The 12361-nt window shown below is 43.8% G+C and overlaps 2 protein-coding genes across 5 annotated transcripts; one reads left to right on the forward strand and one right to left on the reverse strand.

The window, feature by feature from the left end:
* Positions 1-1757: 1757 nt before the first annotated feature.
* On the forward strand, positions 1758-10695 carry fktn (fukutin). 4 transcript variants are annotated; one of them, XM_022216254.2, is made up of 10 exons: positions 1758-2027; positions 3181-3240; positions 3760-3960; positions 4073-4219; positions 4855-4985; positions 5303-5435; positions 5526-5655; positions 9528-9661; positions 10020-10144; positions 10295-10695. In XM_022216254.2, the coding sequence occupies exons 1-10, from the start codon at positions 1926-1928 to the stop codon at positions 10506-10508; spliced, it is 1377 nt and encodes a 458-aa protein (XP_022071946.2). In that variant the 5' UTR covers positions 1758-1925; the 3' UTR covers positions 10509-10695. The 4 variants fall into 4 exon arrangements, with proteins under 4 accessions (XP_022071946.2, XP_022071948.2, XP_022071947.2 ...); XM_022216256.2 differs by having other exon boundaries at positions 3763-3960; XM_022216255.2 differs by having other exon boundaries at positions 3184-3240.
* On the reverse strand, positions 10692-12085 carry ufc1 (ubiquitin-fold modifier conjugating enzyme 1). The gene has a single exon (XM_022216258.2). It carries the CDS (start codon positions 11789-11791, stop codon positions 11276-11278), a length of 516 nt encoding a protein of 171 aa, XP_022071950.1. The 5' UTR covers positions 11792-12085; the 3' UTR covers positions 10692-11275.
* Positions 12086-12361: the final 276 nt, after the last annotated feature.

Raw genomic sequence — 12361 nt, forward strand, 5'->3', positions numbered from 1 at the left:
GCTTCAACCTGAAAGCTGTGAAGTTAGAAGACTGAGGATGAACTGATGTCTGATCAATATATTGATCTTCAGCTGCTGTTTGGTATTTCATGTAGAACAGAATCAGCAGTTAGACTTCAGATGATTCTACTGGAGGCTTGGCTCTTTATGCTCCCGTTGCCATGGTGACTCTTTAGTTTCACGTTGCCATGGTGACTCTTCAGCTGCCCGTTGCTATGGTGTTTGTGCTGTATGGACTGACCAGTGACCAGCTGAGTCCACTGAGAGTTTGGAGTTTCAGCTTGTTGAATCTGTAAAACCAGACGACTACACTGAACTTTTTCCTCTCATTCTGATTTAAAGTCTGTAGCCGTACATTCAGTGTATTTAGTAGAGAAATGTCTTCTGCAGCGGCTTTGAAAGAAAGTAAAAATGAACACGATTTGACCTGAGACTATAGAAGTTAAATCGTCAGCATCACATTCATTCTGGACTCGGTTTGACTCGCTGTTCTGTCTCTTGGCGATGTGAAACTACGTGTTCATTATTTCAGGTAGACGATAATCTACTTCTCTGCTATTAAGCTGTTTATTCTCTAATATCAGACTCAAGAGGATTTTGATCAAGGACCCTCTCTAAAGTCTGACATGAACACAGCCTTTTATACAGTATGGTGAACTGTGATTGGTTACAGAACACAAACATAGAATTCAAATACTGAAATGTGATTGGCTAAAGGTGTGGATTAACCTAGTTTAGACTCAGCTCTCCCATCAGTTGGTGCTTAAATATGTCCATATCTCTGTACGCGATCCATCCGATCTCCAAGAACCTCATCCTGTTCTCCACCCGTCCATCTGTTCCTGTTAGCTGTGATGCAGCTACTGGTGGTATCTCTTACGGAGGATTTTTCTGGTTTCCACCTTAAACAGCATTAAATTAACAGTTTCAATTAGCTGTTACTTTATAAAGAAATAGGAACAAATGATTGGAGATCTCTCCATCTTTTTGGTGTTTAAGTCTGAAAAGTGTCCAGTGTGACCTCTCTGCATCCATCTGTCTGCAGTTAATGCCTGAATCCATCTCTCTTCCTTTAAAGGTCAAAGACAGCTCATGCATTAATTACACAATAAAAGGCTATTAATTATAATATTGTAATACTCATATGTGATGTCGGTGTTCAGCTAGCAGTGTCTTTGTGAGATAATAAATCCTTACAGTCTTGTTGTTGTGTCTGTGAGCAGTCTGGGATTTCAGCTGGAAAGTGAAGAAGTGTTTATTGACGAGGACGGTAAATATGTTGACCTTTCTGTTGATTATCGTTCTGATTTTACTGAAATAGATGAGGAGTTTATGGATGGACTGACCTCCTGTTAGAGTCCCTTTAACCCTCATGTTGTCCTGCTGGTCAAACTGACCTGTTTGAAAGTTAGATATTTTCACAGTGAAACCTCTGATGTCCACATTTTCAATATTTTTGGGAAATTTTTTAACATTTTTTGGTGGAAAAAAGAAATGGCTAAAAAAAGAAAAGTTTCCTAAGAAGAAGTTCTTAGAGAAAATATTAGAAGTTTTACTGACATATATGTAATCACTTTAGATATTTTTAGGATTTTTTTGGAAAGTTTTTACTCATTTTTTGAAAATAGTACAAGAATTTTAGAAAGAAAGAAAGAAAGAAAGAAAGAAAGAAAGAAAGAAAGAAAGAAAGAAAGAAAGAAAGAAACCTGTTCTCAATCCAGTCTAGTCTGAACTCCGTCCACGTGGTGGCGGTAGAGACTCACAGGTGTAGAGTTTACAGAGGAGGAGGAAGAGGAGGTGTAATGATGGCGGCTGTCCGGTGCCGTTGTTCTTTCGTTCAGCTCTGAGGTTTTTGGCGCCGCTGTCTCGCGCACTGAGCTTCGTCCGGACGTCATGAGCTGCGCGTTCCCGGACCCCGTTACCGGATGCCTCGCGTGAACCGGACGGCCGTGCTGTCACTGCTGATCATCAGCAGCTCCGTGTTCCTGCTGTTCCAGCTGTACTACTACCGCAAATACGTCAGCAAGGTGAGGCACACGTCACAGTGCAGCGGGAAAGGTAAACAACAACAGTGCGGCTGCGCAGTGAGAAGTCTGTAGTTTAACAGAAACGAAAGAGTCAACAGGAATGTTATTGTCTGATTCACCTGCTGGATCTCCACGGTAACTGATGCCACACAGCTAGATCTCCATGGTAACTGATGCTAAACAGCTAGATCTCCATGGTAACTGATGCTAAACAGCTAGATCTCCATGGTAACTGATGCTACACAGCTAGATCTCCATGGTAACTGATGCCACACAGCTAGATCTCCATGGTAACTGATGCTACACAGCTAGATCTCCATGGTAACTGATGCTAAACAGCTAGATCTCCATGGTAACTGATGCTACACAGCTAGATCTCCATGGTAACTGATGCTACACAGCTAGATCTCCATAGTAACTAATTCACACAGCTAGATCTCCACGGTAACTGATGCTACACAGCTAGATCTCCATGGTAACTAATTCACACAGCTAGATCTCCATGGTAACTGATGCTACACAGCTAGATCTCCATGGTAACTGATGCTACACAGCTAGATCTCCACGGTAACTGATGCTACACAGCTAGATCTCCATAGTAACTAATTCACACAGCTAGATCTCCACGGTAACTGATGCCACACAGCTAGATCTCCATGGTAACTGATGCTAAACAGCTAGATCTCCATGGTAACTGATGCTACACAGCTAGATCTCCATGGTAACTGATGCCACACAGCTAGATCTCCATGGTAACTGATGCTACACAGTTAGATCTCCATGGTAACTGATGCTACACAGCTAGATCTCCATGGTAACTGATGCTACACAGCTAGATCTCCATGGTAACTGATGCTAAACAGCTAGATCTCCATAGTAACTAATTCACACAGGTAGATCTCCATGGTAACTGATGCCACACAGCTAGATCTCCATAGTAACTAATTCACACAGCTAGATCTCCACGGTAACTGATGCTACACAGCTAGATCTTCATGGTAACTGGTGCTGGTCTGCAGCAGGTCCTGTCCTGAGTTTGGATTCAGATCTTTCTGTCAGCAGATCTTCTCCTGGTGATCCAGAGGTTTTATCTGCAGGTTTTGTTGAGCCGTCAGTGTCGTCATGTTTCACATCATGTCTGTTTCCTCTGCAGCAGCCTGGTCCTCACATCCTGAACCCTGGAGGTCACCTGAGCTCCAGCCACGTCCAATGGGTGAGTCAGCGCTAATGCTAGCACTGTTGCTTGCTGCCCTGTGGAACTAGAGACAGACTGATCAGTTCATCATAGTAAGAACCAGCAGTACTGTAAGTGGTAGCCTGCCCGTTAGCCTGCCTGTTAGCCTATCTGTTAGCACTTCTGTTAGCCTCTTCTCTAACGTCACTTCCAAGAAACAACCACACAACAGTTCCTCTGAGCCCAAACTGTCTGTTTATCTGTACAAATGGCAAATAAACATCTGGAATCTTAAATCTTAACATCACTTAGTATAGCCTGTTAGCATCACTGTTAGCCTGTTAGCATCACTGTTAGCCAGTTAGCATCACTGTTAGCCAGTTTGCATCACTGTTACCCTGTTAACATCACTGTTAAACAGTTAGCCTCACTATTAGCCTCCCAGTTAGCATCACTGTTAGCCAGTTAGCATCCATTATTCAGGCTCCACCAGGTGTGCTGCTGTAAACTTTCAGACTCTTGTCACCATGGTAACCGTGCTGCTGGTTGTCTCTGCAGCAGACGGTGAAGAAGTTTCTGGCGTTAGCGCAGCATTTCAGGCTGCCGCTGTTCCTCGCCGACACCACAGCGCTCTCCCTGCTCTCCCAGGATGCTTTGCGGCAGCGCGAGCGGCTGCTTCGTGAGCCGCACTGCAGCTTCCTGTGCACCGGCCGGCCAATCACGTCCTTTGCTCTGCACGCCAACCTGTGGAAGTACGACGTGAGTTAAGGGTCGCAGAGAGAGTTTGTATACTGAATCTGGTAAATTCTGATTGGTTTACATTTTATTCAGGTAAATGCTGTTTGTTTGTTTGTTTGTTTGTTTGTTCCAGCCTGGCTTCCTATTGGCTGCTGAGCAGAAAGGCTTCGAGCTGCTGGAGCTGCGAGGAGAAGACCCACGATTGGCCAGTTTGGACACCCTATCAGGAGAGGAGATCCCCCTGTACTTCCTGCTCCGCCTCCACAGTTACATCATCCAGGTAGTGGGCTCTGCTGGTCTTCTGCCTGATCGGTTAAGTCCTTGTCATTGGCTGCTGTAAAGTCAGTTGATCGTTCTGCACTAACCACCAACCTGCTTCTTTAATCATCCACCTGTTTGACAGCATTTCTTCCATTCTACACTCATTTACTCAGCTTTTCTTTTGGTTTCTCACACGTCTGTAACAGCTAGTAGTAGCATTATTATTATTATTATTAGTAGTAGTAGTAGTAGTTTTATTAGTAGCAGTATTGTCATTATTAGCAGTGTTGTCGTTAGTTTTATTTGTAGTAATAGTATTGTAGTAGTGTTATTATTAGTATCATTAATAGTAGTAGTAGTATTAGTAGTAGTAGTTGTAGTATTAATGAGGAGACTGATCACCAGTGTCTGGAACTGATGTATTTTTAGAACCAAAGTAACTCATCTTCAAATGAACTTATTCATTGAAAACTACTTTCATTCTCTCAGTAATATGAGAAATGCTGATTATTGATCCAGTAATCAGTCGCTGCCTGTTATCAACCAATCAGAGGCTCCCAGCAGCCACCTGTCGGCCAGGAATCCTCAGAGCAGGTGAGCTTCAGGCTGTAGCTGCAGGTGTGTTCCTGATGCTGCCTGGATCTTTTTGACCAGGTGGTGTTCCTGTACGAGCGCAGTGGGAACTACCTGTGGCACGGAGCCCTGCGCCTCAAAGCCCACATGGACCGGAGCTTCGCCCCCTTCAGGCTGCTGGACTACGGACGCCACGCTGGAGCCTACGACAGGTTCAACATTCATTTCATGATGCGTGGTCATGTGATAACATCGTGTCATATCAACTAGTGTTTCTAGATTTAAAAAAGTAGATAAAACCAGCCAGCAGGGGGCGTCTCAGGCTGTCCTCACTGGGTCTGTTCTCTCTCTGGTCTCTCTAAGTTCAGTTGATTATTGTCCCACTCAGAGGAAACCAGACGATGAAACAGGATGTTTGGGGGCGCAGCTAGGTGATGATTGACAGACTGCTTCTGTATGTGTGTCACCATGGTTACGACCATGTATCCACAGTCTGTGGTGTTGTTGAACTGTGTGTCGCCCCCTGCAGGCCGGAGCTCATCCTCACCGTCCTCGATGGTCTCGATGTTCGTGTCCCACGGAACATCACCCGCTTCCTGGAGCAGCAGCGACACGCCCACTTCTTGGAGTGTCGTTACCGTGACGCTCGCAACTTCCTGCAGGTCTGACCGAACACGAAGCGTAAACAACAATGAAATAAAAAACTGTTTCAAAATAAAGAATAACTTATCACAGAAGTTGTGTCTCTCCAGCTGTACCCGGACGACTCGTCTGCAGCCGCCGTGGATTTCAGGAGGAAAGCAAAGTCATTGCTTCATTTAGCGGCTCAGACGCTCACTAGCCTCGAAATCCCATTCTGGCTCAGCAGCGGCACCTGTCTGGGTAACATGCTAACATACAACACATATAACATACAACAGATAAAACGGTAACATACAACACATAGAACATGTTAACATACAACGCATATAGCATTCTAACAGTACAATGCACATAACATGCTAACATACAACACATATACAGCAGGTACGGAAAGTATTCAGACCCCTTGAAGTTTTTCACTCTGTGTCATTGCAGCCATTTGCCAAAATCAAAAAAGTTCCTTTTATTTCTCATTAATGTACACTCAGTACCCCATCTTGACAGAAAAAAACAGAAATGTAGAATTTTTTGCAAATTTATTAAAAAAGAAAAACTGAAATATCACATGTTCAGAAGTATTCAGACCCTGTGCTCAGTATTGAGTAGAAGCTCCTTTTCAGCTCGTACAGCCATGAGTCTTCTTGGGAATGACACAACAAGTTTTTCACACCTGGATTTGGGGATCCTCTGCCATTCTTCTTGCAGATCCTCTCCAGTTCTGTCAGGTTGGATGGTGAACATTGGTGGACAGACATTCTGAGGTCTCTCCAGAGATGCTCAATTGGGTTTAGGTCAGGGCTCTGGCTGGGCCAGTCAAGAACGGTCACAGAGTTGTTGTGAAGCCACTCCTTTGTTATTTTAGCTGTGTGCTTAGGGTCATTGTCCTGTTGAAAGGTGAACCTTCGGCCCAGTCTGAGGTCCTGAGCACTCTGGAAGAGGTTTTCCTCCAGGATATCTCTGTACTTGGCCGCATTCATCCTTCCTTCAATTGCAACCAGTCGTCCTGTCCCTGCAGCTGAAAAACAACACCCCCCCCCCCCCCCCCCCCCAACATGATGCTCCCACCACCATGTTTCACTGTAGGGATTGTATTGGGCAGGTGATGAGCAGTGCCTGCTTTTCTCCACACATACTGCTTAGAATTAACACCAGAAAGTTCAATCTTGGTCTCATCAGACCAGAGAATCTTATTTCTCATAGTCTGGGAGTCCTTCATGTGTTTTTTCAAACTCTATGAGGCTTTCATGTGTCTTTCACTGAGGAGAGGCTTCCGTCGGGCCACTCTGCCATAAAGCCCCGACTGGTGGAGGGCTGCAGTGATAGTTGACTTTGTGGAACTTTCTCCTATCTCCTGACTGCATCTCTGGAGCTCAGCCACAGTGATCTTTGGGTTCTTCTTTACCTCTCTCACCAAGGCTCTTCTCCCACCATTGCTCAGTTTGGCTGGACGGCCAGGTCTAGGAAGAGTTGTGCTCGTCCCAAACTTCTTCCATTTAAGGATTATGGAGGCCACTGTGCTCTGAGGAACCTTGAGTGCTGCAGAAATTCTTTTGTAACCTTGTCCAGATCTGTGCCTTGCCACAATTCTGTCTCTGAGCTCCTTGGGCAGTTCCTTCCACCTCATGATTCTCATTTGCTCTGACATGCACTGTGAGCTGTAAGGTCTTATATAGACAGGTGTGTGCCTTTCCTAATCAAGTCCAATCAGTTTAATTAAACACAGCTGGACTCCAATAAAGAAGCAGAACCATCTGGAGGAGGATCAGAAGAAATGACAGCATGTGAGTTAAATATGAATGTCGCTGCAAAGGCTCTGAATACTTCTGACCATGAGATATTTCAGTTTTTCTTTTTTAATACATTTGCAAAAAATTCTACATTTCTGTTTTTTCTGTTAAGATGGGGTGCTGAGTGTACATGAATGAGAAATAAAATGAACTTTTTGGATTTTGGCAAATGGCTGCAATGACACAGTGAAAAATTTCAAGGGGTCTGAATACGTTACGTACCTACTGTAAAACGGTAACATACAACACATAGAGCATGTTAACATACGACACATAACATACTAATGTACAACACATACAACATGCTAACATACAGCACATATAACATTATAACAGTACAATGCACATAACATGCTAACATTACAATACATATAGCCAGTGTTGGGCAAGCTACTTGGAAACTGTAATGAGCTAAGCTAGCAGCTACTCCGTGTTAAATCAAGCTTTACTACACCAAAGCTACGACCCACAGAAATGTAGCAAGCTAAGCTACAGCAATATGACCAAAGTAGCTTAATACATTCAAGTTACTTTTTTCTCCACACTGAACCGACCTAATTACCAAAAAAACTCAGGGACTAATAATGAAGTTTTCTCCCATACCTCTTCCCTCCTATATGTATCAGTTTAATTATTTAATCCCCCAATTTATACATATTCACACACTGCCACCACAACCTTACGCTTCATTTAATTAATTTACTGCCACGCGAATTTTAGATGTTGAAAAGTAGCTCGTTGTGTGTGCATCTTATACTGCGGTTGACATGTGGTGGTTAGCTAACTGCTGCTGGTTGTGCATATTCGGTATCACCTGTATATGGGTTCTCACATTTGTATTTGACGTCTTTGAAGTTGACAGAAACTTCGCCTTGGGCTGGCACAGTAGGCATCTGAAAACAACTTTTCTCCGTTTTTTCACAAAAACTCATAACTATTTAGGTAGGGCCACGGTGACTCTGACTCCTTCTCTGCCATCTCTCAGTGAACTGAAGCGAGCGTCTGTGTGTGTGTGTGTGTGTGTGTGTGTGTGTGTGTGTGTCTGTGTGTGTGTGTGTGTGTGTGTGTGTGTGTGTGTGGATCCAGAGAGTCGCAGGAAGGGATTGTTGAATGACGACATCAGCAGTTCCTCCGCTTCTATTGGTCGACACAGACATGTCGGCGTTTGGAGATGACATTGCAGCAGAGCAGAAAGCTCCGCTTCAAGCAGTTCAACATTCATCATTTTTAATGTAGCTTTTTGCGTTTGCTACCGCGCTACATGACCAAAAGATCAGCTAAGCTGTTGAAACATTTTTTGATTTTGTAAACAACAACGCTATCACGTCGTTCCAGAAAAATGTAGTTGAACTACTAACGACGCTATTTGTAGTGACGTTACTGCCCAACACTGCATATAGCATGCTAACAGTACAACACATATGACATGCTAACATGTGAATATCCTAGTGTAATGTTATGACATGCTAACATGCTATTATCCCTATGTAACATTATGACCTGCTAACATGCTGATATCCTAGTGTAACATTATATGACCTGCTAACATGCTAATATCTCAGTGTAATGTTATATGACATGCTAACATGCTAATATTTCAGTGTAGTGTTATGACATGCTAGATTAGATAGATAGATTAACCCTTTAAGCTTCAGTCAATTCCAGCCGTTTTCAGTACAAAAAATCGCTAATATTCTATTTTTAAATTAAAAAAATTACGAAAAATACGGGGAATATTGGACGCGCATCGCGAGATGCATTTCCTTGAAAACGACCGATTCGTGGATTTTATACCGACTTCAGGACATGTTTTGGACAAAATAGTTTACTGGCTTGTGTTGTCTGGATGTAAAAGGTTGGATTATGGCCGTTTTTTGTGGAATCTTTTTTTCTGTGTGTAATAATAAACCCGGAAATGTGAGTCGCGCTGTGTGCGTTGAAGCCGTGTATAGAGAACGGATGGATGGATATTCGTTTTTGTCGGACAAATGTGTTTTTCTCACCCGCTGTGGTAATCGCATCTGAAAGTGGTTTATACCGGCGGATTCATGAGAATCTAAGCTTTCCATCGGTGTATAGTGTTTGTATAATCGTGTTTGCAGCCGTCGGACATTCTTGAAATTCCTATGCAAATTAGTAAGTGTACCGCCGGCGGTACACCTACGACGCACTGAAGCGCAAAGGGTTAAACCTTTATTAATCCCACAGCGGGGAATTTTACATTGTAGCATGCTAATATCCCAGTGCAATGTTATGACATGCTAACATGCCAATATCCCAGTGTAACATGTGTCTCTGTCTCTGGGTGTGTGTCGTCCCCTGCAGGCTGGTTCAGGCAGTGCAGTATTATCTCATACAGTCGTGACGTTGATATCGGGATTTTCATCTCAGACTTCAGACCCAACATCATCCCGGCCTTCAGAGACGCCGGCGTGTCACTCAAACACAAGTTTGGGAAGGTCAGAACTTTATTTCCTTTTTTCTGGTTTGTTACAAGTTATTGGATAATAAACTTCAATCAATCAATCAATCAGTCAAACTTTATTTATAGAGCACTTTTCATACAAAGAATGTAACACAAAGTGCTGTACAACATTTAAAAACATTGAAAACAAAAAGACCCATCCCACCATTCTAGGTATATTTTTCCTCTGTACTTTTGCTTGTAGTATTTTTAATACTATAGTCTTTATTTTGTGTCAGTTTTCATTCAATTTTGAAATGTTTTTGTGTTTTAGTTCAGAAATTCTTGTACTTTCTGTTGAAGCTGATGTGTATTTTATTTTGATGGTGTATCTCTTTCATTTTGACATGCAGGTAGAGGACAGCCTGGAACTTTCATTTCAGAGCGACGACGTCAAGCTGGACATTTTCTTTTTCTACGAGGACGGAGACGTGGTCTGGAACGGAGGGACGCAGGCAAAGAGTGGCAGGAAGTTCAAGTAAACAAGTTTTCTACTTTTAACGCGTTTATTTTTACAGTGAAGTAGTCAGAAGCAGGAGATGGTAAATTAATTTATGAGTTAAAAGGTTTTACATCTTCCTGTATTCTGCTGTGGAAAACCTTGAGTTGTAAATAAAGTTTTTTCCAGGTACATCTTCCCTCGGTTCGCGCTCTGCTGGGCGGAGCTTCTGGAGCTGAAAGTTCGCGTTCCGTGTGAGACGCTCGACTACGTGACGGCGAACTACGGCGCCACCTGGAGTGTCCCGGTGAGGAGCTGGGACTGGAAGTCGTCGCCGAGCAATGTGCAGGAAAATGGGGTGTGGCCTGTGAGGGAGTGGGCGGAGCTTATCCAAGTTTACTGAGAGGAGGCGGAGCAACAACTCTGAGCTGATTCAGCTTAAATGTTTCATTGATTTGATTTTTTCGGTTTTTATTGTATTCTGACCTGAAGCAGACGGAGGAACTGAACAAGTGACACAGGAACATACATGTCTCATTATCGCATGTATGTACCTGCCAATGATCTGGACTAATAAAACATGAACTGAGCCACAGGTTCTCTTTATTCTTCAACAGGTTGTTATCAGGACACAGAACATTTCTGTCTCCCAAACACAGACATTATCAAAATAAACTGTAATTATTAAAATAAATCATCAGATACGAGCTGCTGAACAACACATGGAACCATTTTTAATTTATTTCAGGGCCGAGAATCATTTATCGTTTCACTGTGAGAAAAATAAACTCACTGAACATTTAGTCTGAGATCAACAGAACTACTTTCTCAACATGTTCTGGTGTTCTGACAGTTTATTTGTTAAACATGAAATAAAGTAATGTTTTAGTTTATGACCGAACATGAATCATTCTAGCGGTGTTCATAGTCAGAGTTTTCCTAACAGATCTCTGTGTGTTTTCCTGTTTCTATGTTCATATAATAATTCTGCATCCACTGGACCCACACTGTTGGTTTAATGTGACAGAACTACAGTTTACTGCACATGCGCAGTCAGATGTTCTGCTGCACCAGTCTGTTGAGTCTCCACCAGTCTCATGTTGATAGTAATTATGACAGAGTTCCGGTTCTGTCCACCACACTTCGGTCCCGGTCCCCGGTCCGCTGACGTCACTCCGCCGCTGCCTCGCGCGGCCGCTCCTTGTGCACCACGAGCCCCTTACCGATCAGGTCCGGTACCTCCACGGCGAGCCACGGTCCGAGTCCGAGCGCCATGAGATGGGCCAGGCCGAACCGCGGCGCGTTCCGGGCCCAGAGCGGCGCGAAGTGCTCGGTGAGGCAGATCCTGCCGCCTCGGTACATCTTGGCGGTCTTCCCGTCCAGCTCCGGTACCGCCACTTCGGGCGCCGTGTCCGGGTACGTCACTGGGATGTCGAACTCCAGCCGGAACTCGTAGCGCAGCAGCTCGTGCACGAACCAGCAGGTGCCGGTCCAGCGCGTGCCGTCCGCGTTGGACTCGAGGCGGAACCAGTCGTTGTCCGCCGCCTTGTTCTGCTCCACGAACCGGATCAGCGCCTGGTACTCCTCCTTCAGCCGCTGCGGCCACAGCGCGCGGTCCCGCGGCCCCGCGTGCGTCTTCAGCAGCGGGATCTGCGACACGGCCCTGCGCGTGGCCTCGTCCGCCATTTTGAGTCAAGAATCACGAAGTTAAACCGCTAAACTGGAGTTCTGACGGAGCCGGTCCGGTCCTGGTTGCTCCGGTTCTGACAGTGACGTGGACTTCCCGGCTCACACCGGCCGGAAGCTGTTCAGTCAGCAGCGAACACTTCCTGCACTGGATTTTCAGAACAAAAGCTGCAGAACTCGTCTTTAACCCTCTTGTCGTTCTGTGGGTCAAATTGACCCGTTTTAAAGTTTGAAAATGTGGAAAAATATATTTTAACGGTGAAACTTGTGATGTCCACATTTTCAACATTTTTGAGAAGTATCTGAACATTTTTTGGTGGAAAAATAATTAAAATGAAATGTTAAAATGTTTCTTTAAGAACATTCACATTAAAATAACCAAAATCCAGTGATTTTTTCTGGATTTAGGTTATTTAAATGTGAATGTTCTTAAAGAAAGTATAAGTTTCACTGATATACATGTAATGACTTTAGATATTTTAGGATTACTTGGAAGATATTTACTCATTTTTCAAAATATTTACAAGAAATTTCTTGCCAAATTTGGGGGATTTTTAAAAAATAGAACTT

Source organism: Acanthochromis polyacanthus, chromosome 18 (assembly GCF_021347895.1).
Source record: "Acanthochromis polyacanthus isolate Apoly-LR-REF ecotype Palm Island chromosome 18, KAUST_Apoly_ChrSc, whole genome shotgun sequence".
Lineage (NCBI taxonomy): Eukaryota > Metazoa > Chordata > Actinopteri > Pomacentridae > Acanthochromis > Acanthochromis polyacanthus.